This window comes from Pygocentrus nattereri, chromosome 29 (genome assembly GCF_015220715.1).
Source record: "Pygocentrus nattereri isolate fPygNat1 chromosome 29, fPygNat1.pri, whole genome shotgun sequence".
Taxonomy (NCBI): domain Eukaryota; kingdom Metazoa; phylum Chordata; class Actinopteri; order Characiformes; family Serrasalmidae; genus Pygocentrus; species Pygocentrus nattereri.
The window spans coordinates 9,820,673-9,836,659 of NC_051239.1; the positions used below are offsets into that span (position 1 = coordinate 9,820,673).

Genomic DNA, 15,987 nt, shown 5'->3' on the forward strand with positions numbered 1-15,987 from the left:
AATGATATCCAATGGAGGATATATACAGTCTTAATCTAAACCTTTTTTGTTAATGATTTTATTCAAGTGCTTGAACTTGCTTAATATTGTCTCAATGTCTGCTGTAAATGGTGTCGACTAACAATAGTAGCTACAACCACAGTGTGTTACAGTGCACACCATTTGGCACATCTTATGCCTTATGGATCAGCTGTTACATACTCTCATTGTTTTAGTCAGCATCATCTCATCTATACCCAGTTTTAGGAAAACGATCATAGAAGTCAAACTGTTGCTTGGCTCACAAATTCATTCTTTTCCAGCAACTGCTGCTGGGCTGGACAAGCTTTACAGATGTTGGCAAAAATCCCATTCAATCTAATGAGACGTCATAGTTCAAAATGAAGTATGGTAAAGTTTCTAATGACCTTTATTCTGTATTTCAGCGAAAGGACTTTATCAGGTTGCATTAGAAGCCGTATGTAGTTATCTAATGTTCACAACAACAAAGTCAGGCTTGATGGCATAGCAGACAATATCCTACGTTCTCTACCACCCTGAAGTCCTTTAACAAAATATATGGGGCTTTATCTACTAAAAGTCCTGATGGACCGTTTTCCAACTTATCCTGTACATTTACACAGGCTACTTTTGTTGCTGTGTTTTTAAGACTGATATGTAAATTTCCTCTCTTCTGTTTGGCTGTCCTGTATTGCGCCTCAAAAAAAGAAACAGTAGTAAATAGGTCCGCTTTTCATTTTTGTAACTTCACAAAAAGTACGAGTTGTTTTTGCAGACGAGTTTCCGTGGATTGAAGTTTTGGTTTTCCCGATATGGGTTGGTTTAACTGAAACCCAGTGTTATGTAGATAATCAGTACGTGGAGGGTCTACTGGGAATAATGAAGGTATTTTAACAAACACCAAAGCTGTGTTCTGTGGTTTCGCATTGGGCTATCATTGATTTTTGCCAGCTTTCTTTAAAGCTTGTCCAACCTATTAAGAGTTGGTACGAAAGAACACGTTCATGTTGGATCAATAGTCATACAGGAAAGGGTTGAATGGGTTCAGTAAAAGTAGAAGCACAGAGTTCTAGATGCATCCAAGTGTCCTCATTCATAGCCTTTGTTTTCATGTTTTGATTTAGCCTTTTTGTACATTTACCTATTGTACTTGTATTAATATATACACACAGACCGTATATCAGAGAACTTCAGTTTTATACGCCAGGATGAGGAACAAATGGTTTAAATAGTTTTGCGAATAGAAACTGAATAGGTGTCCTTGGCCAATTATGCCATTGTAACTTGTTAGTGTAATCTTCCAAGCCAAATAGACAAATAAAGCTAAGGATACATTCATGCCTAGTGTTGATATTTTAATAATTCCTTTCACAGTTGGAGCCTGATTTTCATTTTTAAGAAATTTATCAAGCCTGCCAAGTGAATGTTTTGTAGCTTTTAATAATATAAACACAATATTTACAAATAGAGCAGTTGCCCTCATATGGCCAAACACAAGTTTTCATACAGGCTAACTAATATTTCTGCAGCTTTGTAGAACGTTTGATCTGGTGCCAATGAACTTGAATGAGACTGCATATCTTGAAAAGCCTCGCTCCCATTTCAAATCAGGTTAACATGAAGCTGTAGCATGTCAAAAGCTCTCTGTAGTGCTGGTGGCCACCTTCATGTGGAAAAATGCTGGCAATCCAAAAGGAAGTACTACATTTCTGTATGATTCAGAGCAAAAAGCTCTTGGAAGGACAACTAAAAGATGAGCGTGAAAATGGGGGCAGGTTTGTGCTGCTCATTATACTTATTTCTCATTACACTGCTCATAAACAAAGGACAGAAATGCTGTCAATAGACTAATTCTGTTAAAATCGAGCTGAACCACTGGCACGCATGGTACCCACAGTTGCCAGCTTTAAAATACGCAGAGGTGGTCTTATGGCTCCCTTCTTCCTAAGTGTCCTTATCGCGTACATTAACCCTCAGTTTCCACTCTTCAAACCAAGTAGCAGGTTGGTGTTGTGGCTTTCTCTCAGCTGTTAAAGTGTGCTCTTAGATCTAACTGGCCTCAGTCCATGTACGAAGTGTCCATTCCTTCTGTCTCAGGGTGCAGCAGACGTCCAGCCAGGCGTTCAATATCATCTAGACTCAGCTGTCTGAGGGAGCGTTCGTAATCCTGAAGAAGAAGAAGAATGTGGAAAAATGTTAAAAATTAAAATAATGTCAGTGACTCACCAATGGAGATTTAACTGAAAGTGATGGACTCATCACTTCTCAAAAAGGCTAAATTGAATCCAGGCTGAATTAATTTCCTGACAAGAGGTTCACTGCTCCTTAAAGGGGCTTTGTCACCCCATAACATCCACTCATAAGCCTAGTGAGGTGTTATTTGCCAAATTTTACATTTTCCAGCCTCTCTTTTTCCCTAAAATGAAACAGGCTGTTTTCGTTGCTATGCCTTTAAAGCATTATTCGGACAGGGTTAGTTTTCCATAGGGAGGTGGGGTAATGCCCGTGTTCATAACCGATTAGAAATCTCAGTATAGATGACAGATATAGGAGTGGTTACTTGATTTACACGCCAACTTTACTCCAGAAAAGGAGCAGAAAATGTTTACTCTAGTCCGTTACTTTGCTGTATAAAGGTCAATGCAGTGCATCACTGGCATTGCCATTGGGAATTCACAGCCAAATGTCAACTTCACTGCAGAAAATCAAACTTTTTTTTCTGTTATTTTTACACATTGAGTTGTACAAACAAGACAGGAAAGTAACATTCCTTATCAACTTGATTTTAGCCACACAGAACACCAGTAAATCACTGCTGTCAGAAGAAAACCTCATATCTCCATTTTAGTCATTTTTTAAATTGCCTGTCGTACATTGTGTGTAAGTTTCATGATGAATGCAGCAAAAGAAACAGCCCAAAATTACTTGGAAAAGGGTCTGGTTCCATTGACTTGCATTAATAGTAAAGTAGTTTTTTTTCCTTCTCCTGTAAAGTTACCATTTTTGAGATACAAGGTTTTGTTCCAACAACAGCGAAATGCTTCTTTGAGAGCCTCCATATTTAAGAAACTCCTTTAATACAGAATATGATAGCATTTTCACCATGTCATTTCACATGGGATTAACATAATTTGAGGTTATTCCTACAGCTCATTTTATGGAAAGTAAAGGCTTTGTAATTATAATTCGTAAAAAAAAAAATTACATAACCCCACCTCCTCGAGTAAATCCTGTCCCAGTAGGGCTAAAAACAAATAATAAACCCTGTTCTGATTGGCTTCCTGATGAATCATGATGAATGGAAAAAACAGGCTGTTTTGCAGTGTAATGACTATTCATGTTAGGACCGGGTTACAACTATTTTACCTAGGGTGCCAATAATTATGGAGCTGACGCCTTTAAAAGGTGCAAATGGGTGAGAAAAGCACGGACTGGAAAGAGAGTTTGAGAACAGAAGTTACCTTAATGAGCTGTTCCTGCACTCTGGCTGCATCTGCTGGACTGAAGTGTTTGGCCAGAACGGTGGACAGTAACTGCCATACCCCACTGCCACTGCTTCCATCACTGTTGGTGGTGCTGCTACTACTACCACTGACCGCTGCCCCACTGCTTCTATCTCCCGCTGGACGTACCACCAGGTTCAGCTTGGCCTCTGGGCCAATGGAATAATCACTCAATCTGTATTCATCTGAAAACACAACAAAGAACCTATAGCGACCAACAATCTTATAGTAATATGAACTATATAACACAGTTCATTTCTCCAAATGCAGTCAATCAGCCAAGACATGTGACCCGTGTTAAAGAGTCCTTCTGTAGTACCGCACTGGATCTGAAAGGCTATGGTCACATGCTTCAAACTGCATCATGTTAAGTGGCGTCAAACACACTTTCTTATGTAGTTTCTGACACTGTATGAAGTATGACATCTATAATGAACCTTATTCATGCTTCAAGACAGCTGCTACTGTCTTTAGCTATGAAACATACACTGATCAGGCATAACATTATGACCACCTCCTTGTTCCTGCGCTCATTGTCTATTTTATCAGCTCCACTTACTGTATAGCTGCATTACAGACTGTAGTCCATCAGGACCCCCATGGACAGTTTTTAAACACTGTGTCCACTCACTGTCCACTCTATTGGACACTCCTACTTTGTCAGTCCACCTTGTAGATGTAAAGTCAGAGACTGGTGGTCACAGGACACTGTGCACAGGACTTTGTTGGCTGGATAATTTTTGTTGGTGGACTATTCTCAGTCCTGCAGGGACACTGAGGTGTTTAAAAACTCCATGTGAGGGTCCATGGGTGTCCTGACCACTGAATAACAGGGTAAAAGGGGGTATCAAAGTATCAGAGAAACAGATGGACTACAGTCTGGAACTACAAATTGCAGCTATACAGTAAGTGGAGCTGATAAAATGGACAATGAGTGCAGGAACAAGGAGGTGGTCATAATGTTACGCCTGATCTGTGTATTTCCTGACAGTTTGGTTTAGGACAGTATTTTAGTAGCTACAAGCTTTCAATATTTGTTAGCTATTTTAGCCTCACAGCTTTAGTGAAAAAACTAAAGAAGCAAACTTTAGACATCAAAGTGTCTTAGCTGATCGACTACATTTGAGGCTGGGGTAAATTGTGTACATTTTATCTTTGGCAGACCCAACTTATACACATCTGTCTGAGATTCAGGCCTACCTGCAAGTGCTTTTCCTTTGTAGAGCAATCGCTGCTGATTCGGGGGTATGTTCAGGCGTTCAAATACTAACTCTTTTACTGCTGACACCTTCTCGTTTTCTGCAACCTGTTAACCAATGACAAAATGGCAACAAGATTCAGTCCGCCATCGCTAGCCAGCAAACTTACTGTGATTAAGCATATACATTACATCATGGTGCAAACTACAAGTGGTTCAGGACTCTAATTAACCTCTTGGACCCCCAGAATGTCTCAAAATCAAAATTCTTGGGATTCTTGAAAAATACACTTATGATATTATGCTGTCCATTAGGGGAAAAAAAAAACTCAAATGCAAATGTGATTGTTTAGCCTTCTTCAACCTTGAATGGCAAACTGTGTTTTTAATTGAACTAGAGATGGAGCACTAATCTGCCTCAGGGTGGTGCTGCAGCATATTGGTTCACTCAGTTGGTCCTTCATAGTCTAACAATTATGCTTGGGATAACTCTGAAAAACTTTACAATATGCCACAGAATATTTGTAAATCTGAAAAATTTCCCAAGAGATTTATGGAAAGAGTAATTTGTTATCCATTTCCCAAATCGAGGAAAAAAGATGTGCAAGATCCCAATTAATGTGTGGAAGAGTGCATTACCAAAGTAGTGTTTCCAAAGGAAGCATTTCTTGAACACTTTGCTGCTGTTAAAGCTAGCAACAGTGCCACTATGGCAAGTGGGTTAGCAGCTAGCTGATGCTGTAGTAGCCAGCAAACATGGGACCCCCCAAATACCAGGGAGTATTTTGCACATTGCACTACATGCACTAGTGGCCACCTAGAAGCACATCCTAATATGACCAATAGAAAATACTTTCTAGCACAAAGTAAGAAGCGCTGTACTACTTTCCAGCAACATTTGTCCTACATAATAATGTTGAGTAGGGGTGCACGACTCCAGCCGGTGTCCAGCACAGTTTGGTGGTACCCCTGTTCCTCAAACACACCCACTTAATCTCGCAACTAACATAAGTGTAACCAGGTAAATCACCAAACTGTGCTTGACACCGGCCCTCCAGGACCAAAACTGTGCACCCTTGATGTAAAGGCTTCTTCCAGTCTGCCTAAACTGGTGGTACTAATTTAGGTTTGTTAACACATAGATTGGTTCTCTCCGTCCCTCTCTCTAGATCTGGGATGCACAACTCTGGTCCTGGAGGTCCAACACAGCTTGTTGATTTACCTGCTCCAAAACACCTGACTACACTCATCTGTTAACTGCCAGGTTAAGCGGGTGTGTCTGAGCTGGGAAACCTCCAAACTATGCCCTCCAGGACCGGAGTTGTGCACCCCTGCTCTAGATGAACCCAGGAACCAAACCCATGCCCTCCATGAGGAACTCAAACTGTTCTCTCTGGAGATCATGCTTTAAAAAAAAAAAAAAAAAAAAAAAAAAAAAAAAAAAAACAGGGCACCACTACACGCTTAAAAAGATGGTTCTTCAAGGATTCTTTACTAAAGACTATGGTTCTATGTGGAATCAGGAGATGCTTACAGAGCCATTTCATGCTTAAATGGTTCTCTGCATGCTGAAACTTCTTCACATTGATGGAGAATGAGTCGTATGTGGTTTTACATAGAACCTTTTTGAAAATGGTACCAAAAATAGTTCTACAGTCACAAGCTTGGCATCGCTACAGCAGAGAAACCCTTTTGGGTGGTACACCTTTTCAAAAAATACAACACGTTCTCCATCAATCTCAGGAACCACAACACCATACAAAGACAAGCGGGGCTTCGCCAGAGTAACATCTGAGAGAAAATCCGACTTGACACATAAAACGAATAAGGTTCTACAATTTAGGACGACAAATAGGTTATTCGGTAAAGAAGCACCACTAGCGTAACACGCCTTACATCTAATGTTAAGCTACGTTCACGGGTGTCCAGTCCCTTGTGTTAACCTACCGTACTGTTCAGTGTCTACGCTGAATGTTTACGCCAATGGCGCTGCTAGCACGGCCCACTGAGACACAAACCCTAACTATAAAGGTCAACTCGGTGGCTAACAAGGGCCACAGTTAACCGGACCTTCAACGAACCAAACTCTCCGACTCAGGAGCGGTGGGTTAAGTCAGGGGGCAACGCCAACTCTACCCCTAAACCCGAACTGGCTCGTTAGCTACGCCGCTAGCCGGCTAAGGACACGAACAGCGTAAAGCATCGAGAAAGGCTTTACGGAACCATCGCTTTAAAAAAAGCAGGACAGCCGGTGCTCACCTGTACGTTACATTCTTTCCCCTGGAGCGGTTTAACAGTAAGAATCATCTTGACATTTGTTTTAAAAATAACCCAAAATAAAGAAATGTGTTAAGCAGGACCCAATTCTCCAACGGTAGCGTCCAAACGGCGCTGCCTGCGGAGGTGACGTCACGACCCGTAACTGCAACCCGGCCGCTGTGCACATCCGCTTAGCATGCGGCTGCGTTCCTTTTAGCTCAGACGCTCTAGTACCCTACACTGTCTAGAACAGTCTGGTAGCTTTACCGGTACCCTTAGGGACTCTAGCTACCTAGCAGATTCTACTAAGAACGCTAACAGGCCATACGAATAAGACCACATCCTAGAGCAAGATTTGAAGCTACATCCAGTGCTATCTAGCACCTTCTAACGTAATAAGCCCGCAGGCGAACACGTTCTAATATACCAGTGCATATGAATGAGAACACTACTGAGCACAATCTGATAAGAACACTAGTGAGCACATTCTCATAATAACACTAGTGAGCACATTCTGATAAGAACACTAGTGAGCACATTCTGATAAGAACACTAGTGAGCACATTCTGATAAGAACACTAGTGAGCACATTCTCATAATAACACTAGTGAGCACATTCTCATAATAACACTAGTGAGTACATTCTGATAAGAACACTAGTGAGCACATTCTCATAATAACACTAGTGAGCACATTCTGATAAGAACACTAGTGAGCACATTCTGATAAGAACACTAGTGAGCACATTCTGATAAGAACACTAGTGAGCACATTCTCATAATAACACTAGTGAGCACATTCTCATAATAACACTAGTGAGTACATTCTGATAAGAACACTAGTGAGCACATTCTCATAATAAGACTAGTGAGCACATTCTCACAATGCACTAACTTACTAGCTGGCTTCTGTTTCGGAACATGTTAGCTAGCTAGTGTTATTTTTATCAAATGTGCTGATAATATAATGATAATATCTATTACAACCAAAAGTAATTGGAACACTAGCAAACACATTCTCATAACCTTGCTAGCTAGCTACTGTATCAGAACATGTCAGCTAGGGAATGTTTTTATTAAAATGTGCTAATGATATTAATTAATACAGTCTAATCATTTAATAAGATCTAATAATAAAGATCTAATAATATAGTAATAGGAACACTGGCTAACACATTCTATAGTTAGCTAGTACATATTAATGAGCTAGTTGGTGTACTAGGTGAGCTACTACTAGCTAGCCAGCTAGTGTGATAAAACACAAGGTAGTACAACTAGCACACTCTGATAACATTAACGAGTACTAATTAGAAGTCAGTACATACTAAGACCACACTGCTAAAACATTTTAAACCCCTTAACCATTCTAATAAGAACATTAGCTAGAATATTTATGGAAGAATGCAATAGCATAGTTTGCTAGTGGTCAGTGCAGATAAAATGTGTATGTTGCACTAACGTTATTATTGATTCTATTGAGAACACTGGCGAGTGTTGTTTGCTTGTTAAACTGCTTCAGGTGGAAAGTACCTCAACATTATACTGTTTTACTTTCACTTCAGTACATGCAGCAGCTCACAAACTGGCCAGTTTATTGGCCATTACTTTATTGGATTAATTACACAGCATCATTTCAAACAGCCAAACAAAGCTGTTACTCAGCTTCTTAAATGTTCTTAAAAAGGGAAACATATTGTAGCGTGTTTAAAATATTCTGCATGTTAATATTGGAGTATTAGTTCCACAGTATTAATTAACTGGGTTACTCTATAAGGACTCTCATTGTGAAGGCAAGGCTAGCTTGCCGGCTGTGCTCTGTTAGTGCTAGTTAGTCTAACACTGATGGCCAAGGAAGCAAAACGTAGGAAGTCTTTGAGACAACTCTGCACACGGCCAAGGCCAACTATAGGCCTTTAATAAATAAAGCACAATGACTTGTGCGTCAGCTGTGCCTTCTTTAATAGCGCTGAATGTTAAGGTTAAACTCCACCTAAAATCCAACCTTGTTTACCTTGTTAGTTCATTAATTCTTGTTTTTCTGTAGTCTTCCATCTTGTTATGAACCTTTTGCCCACCTCTGATTTTTGATTATGTCACTGTGCTCCAGTGGGCGGGGAAAGAAGCATCAACCAATGATATTGTTTCACCTCCCCCGCCCATCACCCTCATGAAGTGTTTAGAAAAAACACTCAAGGAGCTCAGAGATCTTGCCTGATACTGCATAAATGTGCAAAAGGAAAATGAATTATGATTCCTGATGTGTTCATTTTCAACAAAATTTGTTGCACAGTACATTTTTGCAACCTTGTGAATCAAATTACGGCCTTTCGGCAACCACATCAGGACTAGCAGCTAGCGTTTTATGTGCTAGGTAGGTGCCCTTATCAGAGCACGAATATATACATTAGGCACACAGCACTGAGCATGACATCCACATTACTTCAAGGCTTTTTGGTGCTTTTGAGTAATGCTTGCCGATCTTAGGATGTATACAGCAGTAAATGTATGCAGAATTGCAAAAAAGTTTCATGATTGCACCAGCAGACCTTGTGATTATACGCTACATTGATATATACATCACATATTGGCTTGGTGTTACCATAAATATCTTAAATCTTTACCTGAACTGTTACATGTAAGGTTGTCACCTCAGCCCTGTAAAATTTCTGGAAACTCGATCAGGGGCTTGATTTTCTTGCAGGACAGTCCAGAGAAACCTGGATGGGTGGCAACCTTACATCTGTAATAAGCCATTAACTTCTCGCTGAATGTGAATTACTAGTCAATCTTAGTGCAGGAGGCCAAATTTGTCAGAATAACAGTGAGGAAATAAACAAACACAAAACTAGGTTTAGGGAAGGGGAATAAGTTTATTTAAATGCAAGTCATTTTCTTACAAGTATTACTTGGAAAAATCAAAAAACATAAAGGAAAAACTATTTCCTATAAGGTTCACACGTGACCTAGCAGATGTACAGAAAGGTAGGCAAACGTCTAATTTACATTTAGAAAACCTTTCCAGTGGCTAAAAAAGACAAAACAGCTAAGAATAAATTCATTACACATCACATATGTGATTTTCCAGAACAGTCTCTTTATCATTTGAAAGTGTGTAGCCAGAAGCTAAAAAGTAAATGGTAAATTTACTGTATGTCATTTACATAAAAAATGCAATTGTGCATGATTATACAAAGTTACGGAACAACATGATAGAGTGGAGAACAGATGTATGGATTAAAGTTATTGTCAAAATGTTGGTATCTCCAGGTATTCCAAGTAGATAAAGCATAGTAAAAACAAAGCTTTCCAAATGGAATCTGTGGGGCAAGAAAAAAGAGGATGAATGTATTACTGATCTTTTTGGGAAAATGACTTATAGAGTACTGAATGAAACATAACATGTAAAGAAGTGTTTTTTCCCCATTTCAATTGAGCTATGAAAAGTGTCACTGAAACTATAACTGTAGTATAATATAACAAGTACCTACCAAGACTCCAGCTGTTTACATGTCTGGTTCTGCAAGAAAAGAAAGCAAAAACATGTTCAAAGTTCACTTCAACTAAAATATCCTAAAGATTTCTCCATTTAAAACAGGCTTCACACAGCTTTCTTACCCCAGCTGTACATATTGGTCTTATCCATGTGCTTGACCCGGCAGGTGTAGGTCTCTCCAGAGCTGGGGTTGAAGGCTGCACTCTTGGTCAGATGGAACTGCCAGCCCTGCTCGAAGGCCAGGTCAGTCTGCTTGGTGTTCTGGATTTCTGCCCCATTCTTCAGCAGGTCGATGGTGATGTCTGGGGGATGGAAGCCACTAACATGGCAGATCAGCACGTTCTCCTTCCCATATTCTCCAGGGTTACGGCTGTAAACCTGGACTTTTGGTGAAGCTAGGGATTAAGACAAATAACGGAATAAACAACGAGGACCTTCAGGGAAACTAGCATGCCAAACAACCTGTTTTGTTAGAGCAAAGGTGGCAGCCAGGCAACTACGGCCAAGTTATATCCCCATTCCTAGTGCCGTATCTGATTTACAAGCGATTTTTTTAGGAATTGCTGTTTTTGGTAGGATCTTTAGACCATTTCATAACATTTTAACTTGGTTTGATTGATTTATTCTCAATCTTGCATGCTAGGTTAAGGACCTAAGACACGTACGGCTGCTTCCAGAAATCAGGAAAGACGGTAAAATTAGAAGAATGACTCAGCAAAGCCGTTTTTCAACACAAATATGATGTTTTTCCTTCATGCCTACGTTACATTGGTTCTCAACACAAAGGCACTTCCTTGAATCTAAAGTGAAAGTAAAGCGGTGCGGGGATTTCCACAAACAACACAGGCCGCGGCCGTACAGAAACAGAAATAGGCTTAAAACAAGTCATTTGAGTTCATAAAAAACGTTGTCTGAGGAAAACAAGCTCATAATGATTCCGTTTTTCAGGTTCTACGCCAAGTTTAAACCCATTTCCTGCTTTCGTTCAGCTCGGTCAAGTCAAAGGAGCTTCAAAACAATTTCAGAGGTTAGCCTTTACTCATCCATTAGCACCAACGAACTAAATATGTGTTTTAAAAACAGAAGATACCAAGTTAACGTTCATATAGGCGATACACGGCACGGCACAGTAGCTAGCTAGGAGGGACGGGTGGCGTCATAAAATTAGCTCCGTAACTTCGCTGAAATACTTACACACTTTGGCGAAGGAACTGGCGCTCAGGACGGCGAGCGCGACGAAAGACATCAGCAGATGCATTTTCCCGCTCAGTGGTATGTTTACCGATCGATATAGACAAATAAATTCGGTGTTTAACCAGGTTTTATCAGAGCTCACCCAAAGCGCCTCCTCACCCCTCAGTGCAGTTGGAAGGTCTAAAGCGAAAGTGCGGAATGCGCCCTCATAACAGCGCCGCAAGCTCCGCCCTGCGCTGCTTTTTTAGCCAATCAGAAATCCAGATTCCTTGTCGCCAGGCGAAAGTTGCATTTGGACGTTTTGCTGGGCTGCTGCTGTGGATCAGTTGAAAAACACGAGGAACTGACTCAGTGCTAGATTTAAGACTGCGTTTTACAGATCTAGACCACAGTTTATACCATAAATGTACATAATGTACAGTTATTGTGAACAGGCAGCTAATTCCTACTTAAATAAAAAAAAAAACAGTGCAATTCTATGATCTCTGATATCTTTTTCATACAATACATACAAAGTAAGGAAAGCAGGGCGACTGTTTACCACAGTTTAACTGACTGAAATATACTGGACGTAGCCTATTTTGTCCCAGATGCAGTGGGGATCATTCAAGTGTGGAATTACTAATATGTTTTGTTTGGGTACACTTTTTTAGTTTCTGCCTTCTTGTGAGACCTTAGGTGGTTGTATATGCTGGGCTCTGTCTTTCATCCACATCCATATGATAACCCCATAGTCTTGTTACACACTTCTATAACCTAAGAATAGCTCCATTAGCTTGCCCTGAAGTCCCTGTAGTTACTGAATAATAAGCCTTAGTATGAAATAAACCTGAAATGTTAAGGGGGATAATACCTTTGGTAGCCAATGACAACTGAACAAACTTATATCAGTGGCTCTGTCTATCATCTATCTATCTATCTATCTATCTAATATATATATATATATATATACATCATTTCAACACACCAGCTTCATATTGTGTGAAAATGTCATGATGAATGGACCAATAGAAATGCTCTAAAATCACTTAAATGTAATCTCTTCACATTAACTTAAAATGAAAGGTAAGGGTGTTTTTGCCTTCTCCTGTAAAGTTACTATTTTGGAGATGCTTGTATGTATACTATAAACATGTCTTTCTATATATTTTACAATACAATACACCAACATAAGAGCAGGGAAACACCAAGCAGTCCAGTTCAGGGGAATTCCAACTTTCCAAAGCTAGTAAAGCCCAACAGCCAGTCCAGGAATATTGTGATATGCTACCACATGAAAGCCATTAAATAACACTGCGATAGTGTAGGGAAGACTTGAAGATTAAGTACCAAAATGATTTCAGGTGCAAGAGAGCCCACCACTACCACCACCACCACCACCAAATATTATGAAAACACTGAAAATGACTATGTAGGAAAAATATGGTGATTCTGTTTAATGGGTCTTTACTACAGGCTCATTGTGCTCTTTCTGTCGATGGACTTTAGAAGTGTTTGTCGAGGGTTACTGGCATGATGGATATGTACTTTCAGTTTCTAAACATACTTGGAAATTTTGTGGCTTGCTTAAACGTTTCAGTTTGCCTCATTATATTTTATGCACAGCAAGATGGGGCTTCAGATATTAACCTCTTCAACTCCTTGAGACCACCGGTTGTTCCAAAACACACTTCATCATATTTTTCATAATTTTCATATTTGATAAACTACATTCAGAAGGTGGGTGTTGGATGAGAGCTGAAACTGTCTTCTTTCCAGCCAAATAGATGGGGGGATGTAATTTAAACCCTTATAATAAAAGAAGCTGAACTCACAATTTTTATTTTCTACTGAAAGTCGATCCGTATTCACAGATCTGGGCTATAAACTATAAACAGCTGGCGTCTCTTCAGTGATCTGCTCTGTAAACATTACTTTGATAAAATAACACAAAGAGCGTCTTGGCTTTAGGCAGTAAATTGTAAGTATACAGCAATATGTGTTTACATTTATTTCATGCAGTTACTGAATAATTGGCATTACGATTTGGTCATGTAAACACATGTAAATTCAGATGGACAAACCAAAATATATCCTGGAGAATAAGAGGTTAAAGGCACAGAATGGAAAGTGTAATCATTGCTACATGTGTTGTTAAGGCGCCATCTTGCATAGCTAAATGTTATGTGTAAGACGTATGTTGTTGTTTTTTGCGTTTGAGTCTCTCTCTCTCCCTCCCTCTCTCCCTCCCTCCCTCTTCCTCTCTCTCCCTCCCTCCCTCTTCCTCTCTCTCTCTCTCTCTCTCTCCCTCTCTCTCTCTCTCTCTCCCTCCCTCCCTCTTCCTCTCTCTCTCTCTCTCTCTCTCACTCTCTCTCTCTCTCTCTCTCTCTCTCTCTCTCTCTCTCCCTCTCTCTCCCTCCCTCCCTCTACCTCTCTCACTCTCTCTCCTGGTCTCTCCCTTCCCCCAGGTGTACCTGCTCTGCAAACCGTCATGTGAGGAGGACCTCTAACCAACCAGGCGTGGCTAGTGCTGCTGGGGGAGGCGACCAAAAGGGCATTTAAGGTGGCTGAAGAGAGAGGACTGATCATGTGTGCTGCGGTTTAGTTTGTGTTTTTAATCTCTTGTGCTGGGAGTTGCTTTGTTTTAGATATTTTACTGGTGCTCCTTTTAACTCGGTTTGCAAGGCATTGTCTTTTGTGTTAGGAGAAGTGCTTTAGTTGATATTTTACCTGCACACTGATTGTTTGTACCACCTGCGGGTTCAAACAGGTAAGAGGGACGCATATATTTGCACCACATATAAGTCTACTCTGTCTAGTTCCCTAGGACAGAGGTCAGGCAGCACCACAAGCACCTGGTTGCTTGCCAGGGAAATGAAGTGTAGAGTAGTTGGCTTTCGTTTTCTTTCTTTTAGGTTAGCTAAGTACTTTTTGTTTCAGAGTCACAAGGCCAGCCTGGTTAGGTTTTTGTTTTGTTCTTTTCTTTGTTGCCGTCCACCGTTTGACTCCTCCAGCGTAGTACTAAGTATCATAGCCCACCAGTTTTATTGTGGATAGTTTTAATGAAAAGCTCTATTGGCCTTTTATTCCAACTTTTAATCCATCATCACCAGTTCTGTTTAAAAACTAGAAAATACCTCTTGTCATCATGCATATTGATGGGTGGAAGATCTCTTGACAGACTGTACAACCTTATCTTATGGACAGGTTGCTTCCGTTGTTTGAGTAGTCCACGCTGTCCACTGTAATGATGTACAGCTACCTGGCTGTCTGAGTATATTACGTCAGTGTGGCCTTATTTCTCTGGGCGAAAGGGTAAAAACATTTTGGCGGTCATTTTGTACTGAACAAAGATAGAATCACTGTTTGCTTTATGATTTTGTTTGATGACCAAGCTGAGACTTCCACTACGCTAGCTTGGTTCTGTTTATTAGCCTATAGATAATTACCTAACAGTCATGATTGGTTGACATCACTATTTAATGATTTTAATGACATATTTACAAACTTCATGCTATATAGAGAGAACAGTGATGAACAAATGCACGAAAACGATATTAAATCGTGAATTCTGTCAAACTGCTAAGGTCAAGGGATGCAGCCCTGTGCTAATATTACGTACCACAACGACCGACATATGAAACATTATATTCTGGAATGACCCTTTAGGTAAGCTGTTTAAAAAGACTATGTGCTGTAGGCTCCAAATTACTACTTCTTGAATGCGATGTGATTACAGTCTAGATTAGCTTTGTTGTTATCAGTTGTGATAGACAAATTTTATGACCACTGTCCAACCACCCACTTTGAGATATGAAAGTTTGGTGTCCCAAGGAATAATAAAATGTAGACTGGTATACAGTTATATTTCATAATTTTGTTATTTTACATGTTGTCAGTTGACCGAATATGCCATTATGCTAAGTCATTTGTTTTTTTGTTTTTTTTGCAACACTTACAACTGGCTATATTAACATCCGAGTGGTCCGGTCATCACATCTCAGTAACTGATGAGCTAAATCAGCTGTGCAAACATAGGCAGAGTTTAGTAAGTAATATAAGTTTCTATTTATGGAACACCTTTAAAACAACAGCAGTTGACCCAAAACCCAAATGCTGTATATAAAAAGAAATACATTATGTATGTATGTATATACATATGTGTGTGTGTGAATTTATATATATATATATATATACATATATATATGTGTGTGTGTGTGTGTGTGTGTGTGTGTGTGTGTGTATATATATATATATATATATATATATATGTATATGTCTGTATGTATGTGTAAACAGTATAAATGAAGTAACGGTAAATAAAACTAAATAGTTTGCCTGAGAGAAATTTCATAATTGTCA

At 39.8% G+C, this 15,987-nt stretch overlaps 2 protein-coding genes across 2 annotated transcripts; both read right to left on the reverse strand.

Annotated features, from left to right (window-relative positions):
* Positions 1-750: 750 nt before the first annotated feature.
* Positions 751-7,152, reverse strand: ubl4a (ubiquitin like 4A). The gene is made up of 4 exons (XM_017696346.2): positions 6,961-7,152; positions 4,704-4,809; positions 3,462-3,688; positions 751-2,167 (listed from the first exon to the last, which is right to left on the reverse strand). The coding sequence occupies exons 1-4, from the start codon at positions 7,006-7,008 to the stop codon at positions 2,060-2,062; spliced, it is 489 nt and encodes a 162-aa protein (XP_017551835.1). The 5' UTR covers positions 7,009-7,152; the 3' UTR covers positions 751-2,059.
* A 2,657-nt stretch (positions 7,153-9,809) lies between these two features.
* b2ml (beta-2-microglobulin, like) lies at positions 9,810-11,837 on the reverse strand. The gene is made up of 4 exons (XM_017696347.2): positions 11,647-11,837; positions 10,575-10,847; positions 10,448-10,476; positions 9,810-10,276 (listed from the first exon to the last, which is right to left on the reverse strand). The coding sequence occupies exons 1-3, from the start codon at positions 11,708-11,710 to the stop codon at positions 10,463-10,465; spliced, it is 351 nt and encodes a 116-aa protein (XP_017551836.1). The 5' UTR covers positions 11,711-11,837; the 3' UTR covers positions 9,810-10,276; positions 10,448-10,462.
* Positions 11,838-15,987: the final 4,150 nt, after the last annotated feature.

Excerpts from the sequence above, each read along its gene's own strand:
- b2ml (XM_017696347.2), bottom strand. The coding sequence starts at position 11,710 with ATGCATCTGCTGATGTCTTTCGTCGCGCTCGCCGTCCTGAGCGCCAGT. Across the intron at positions 10,848-11,646 it reads CAGTTCCTTCGCCAAAGTGT|CTTCACCAAAAGTCCAGGTT; the intron begins GTAAGTATTTCA and ends CTTAATCCCTAG.
- ubl4a (XM_017696346.2), bottom strand. The coding sequence starts at position 7,008 with ATGATTCTTACTGTTAAACCGCTCCAGGGGAAAGAATGTAACGTACAG. Across the intron at positions 4,810-6,960 it reads GGAAAGAATGTAACGTACAG|GTTGCAGAAAACGAGAAGGT; the intron begins GTGAGCACCGGC and ends ATTGGTTAACAG. Across the intron at positions 3,689-4,703 it reads CAAAGGAAAAGCACTTGCAG|ATGAATACAGATTGAGTGAT; the intron begins GTAGGCCTGAAT and ends TTGTGTTTTCAG.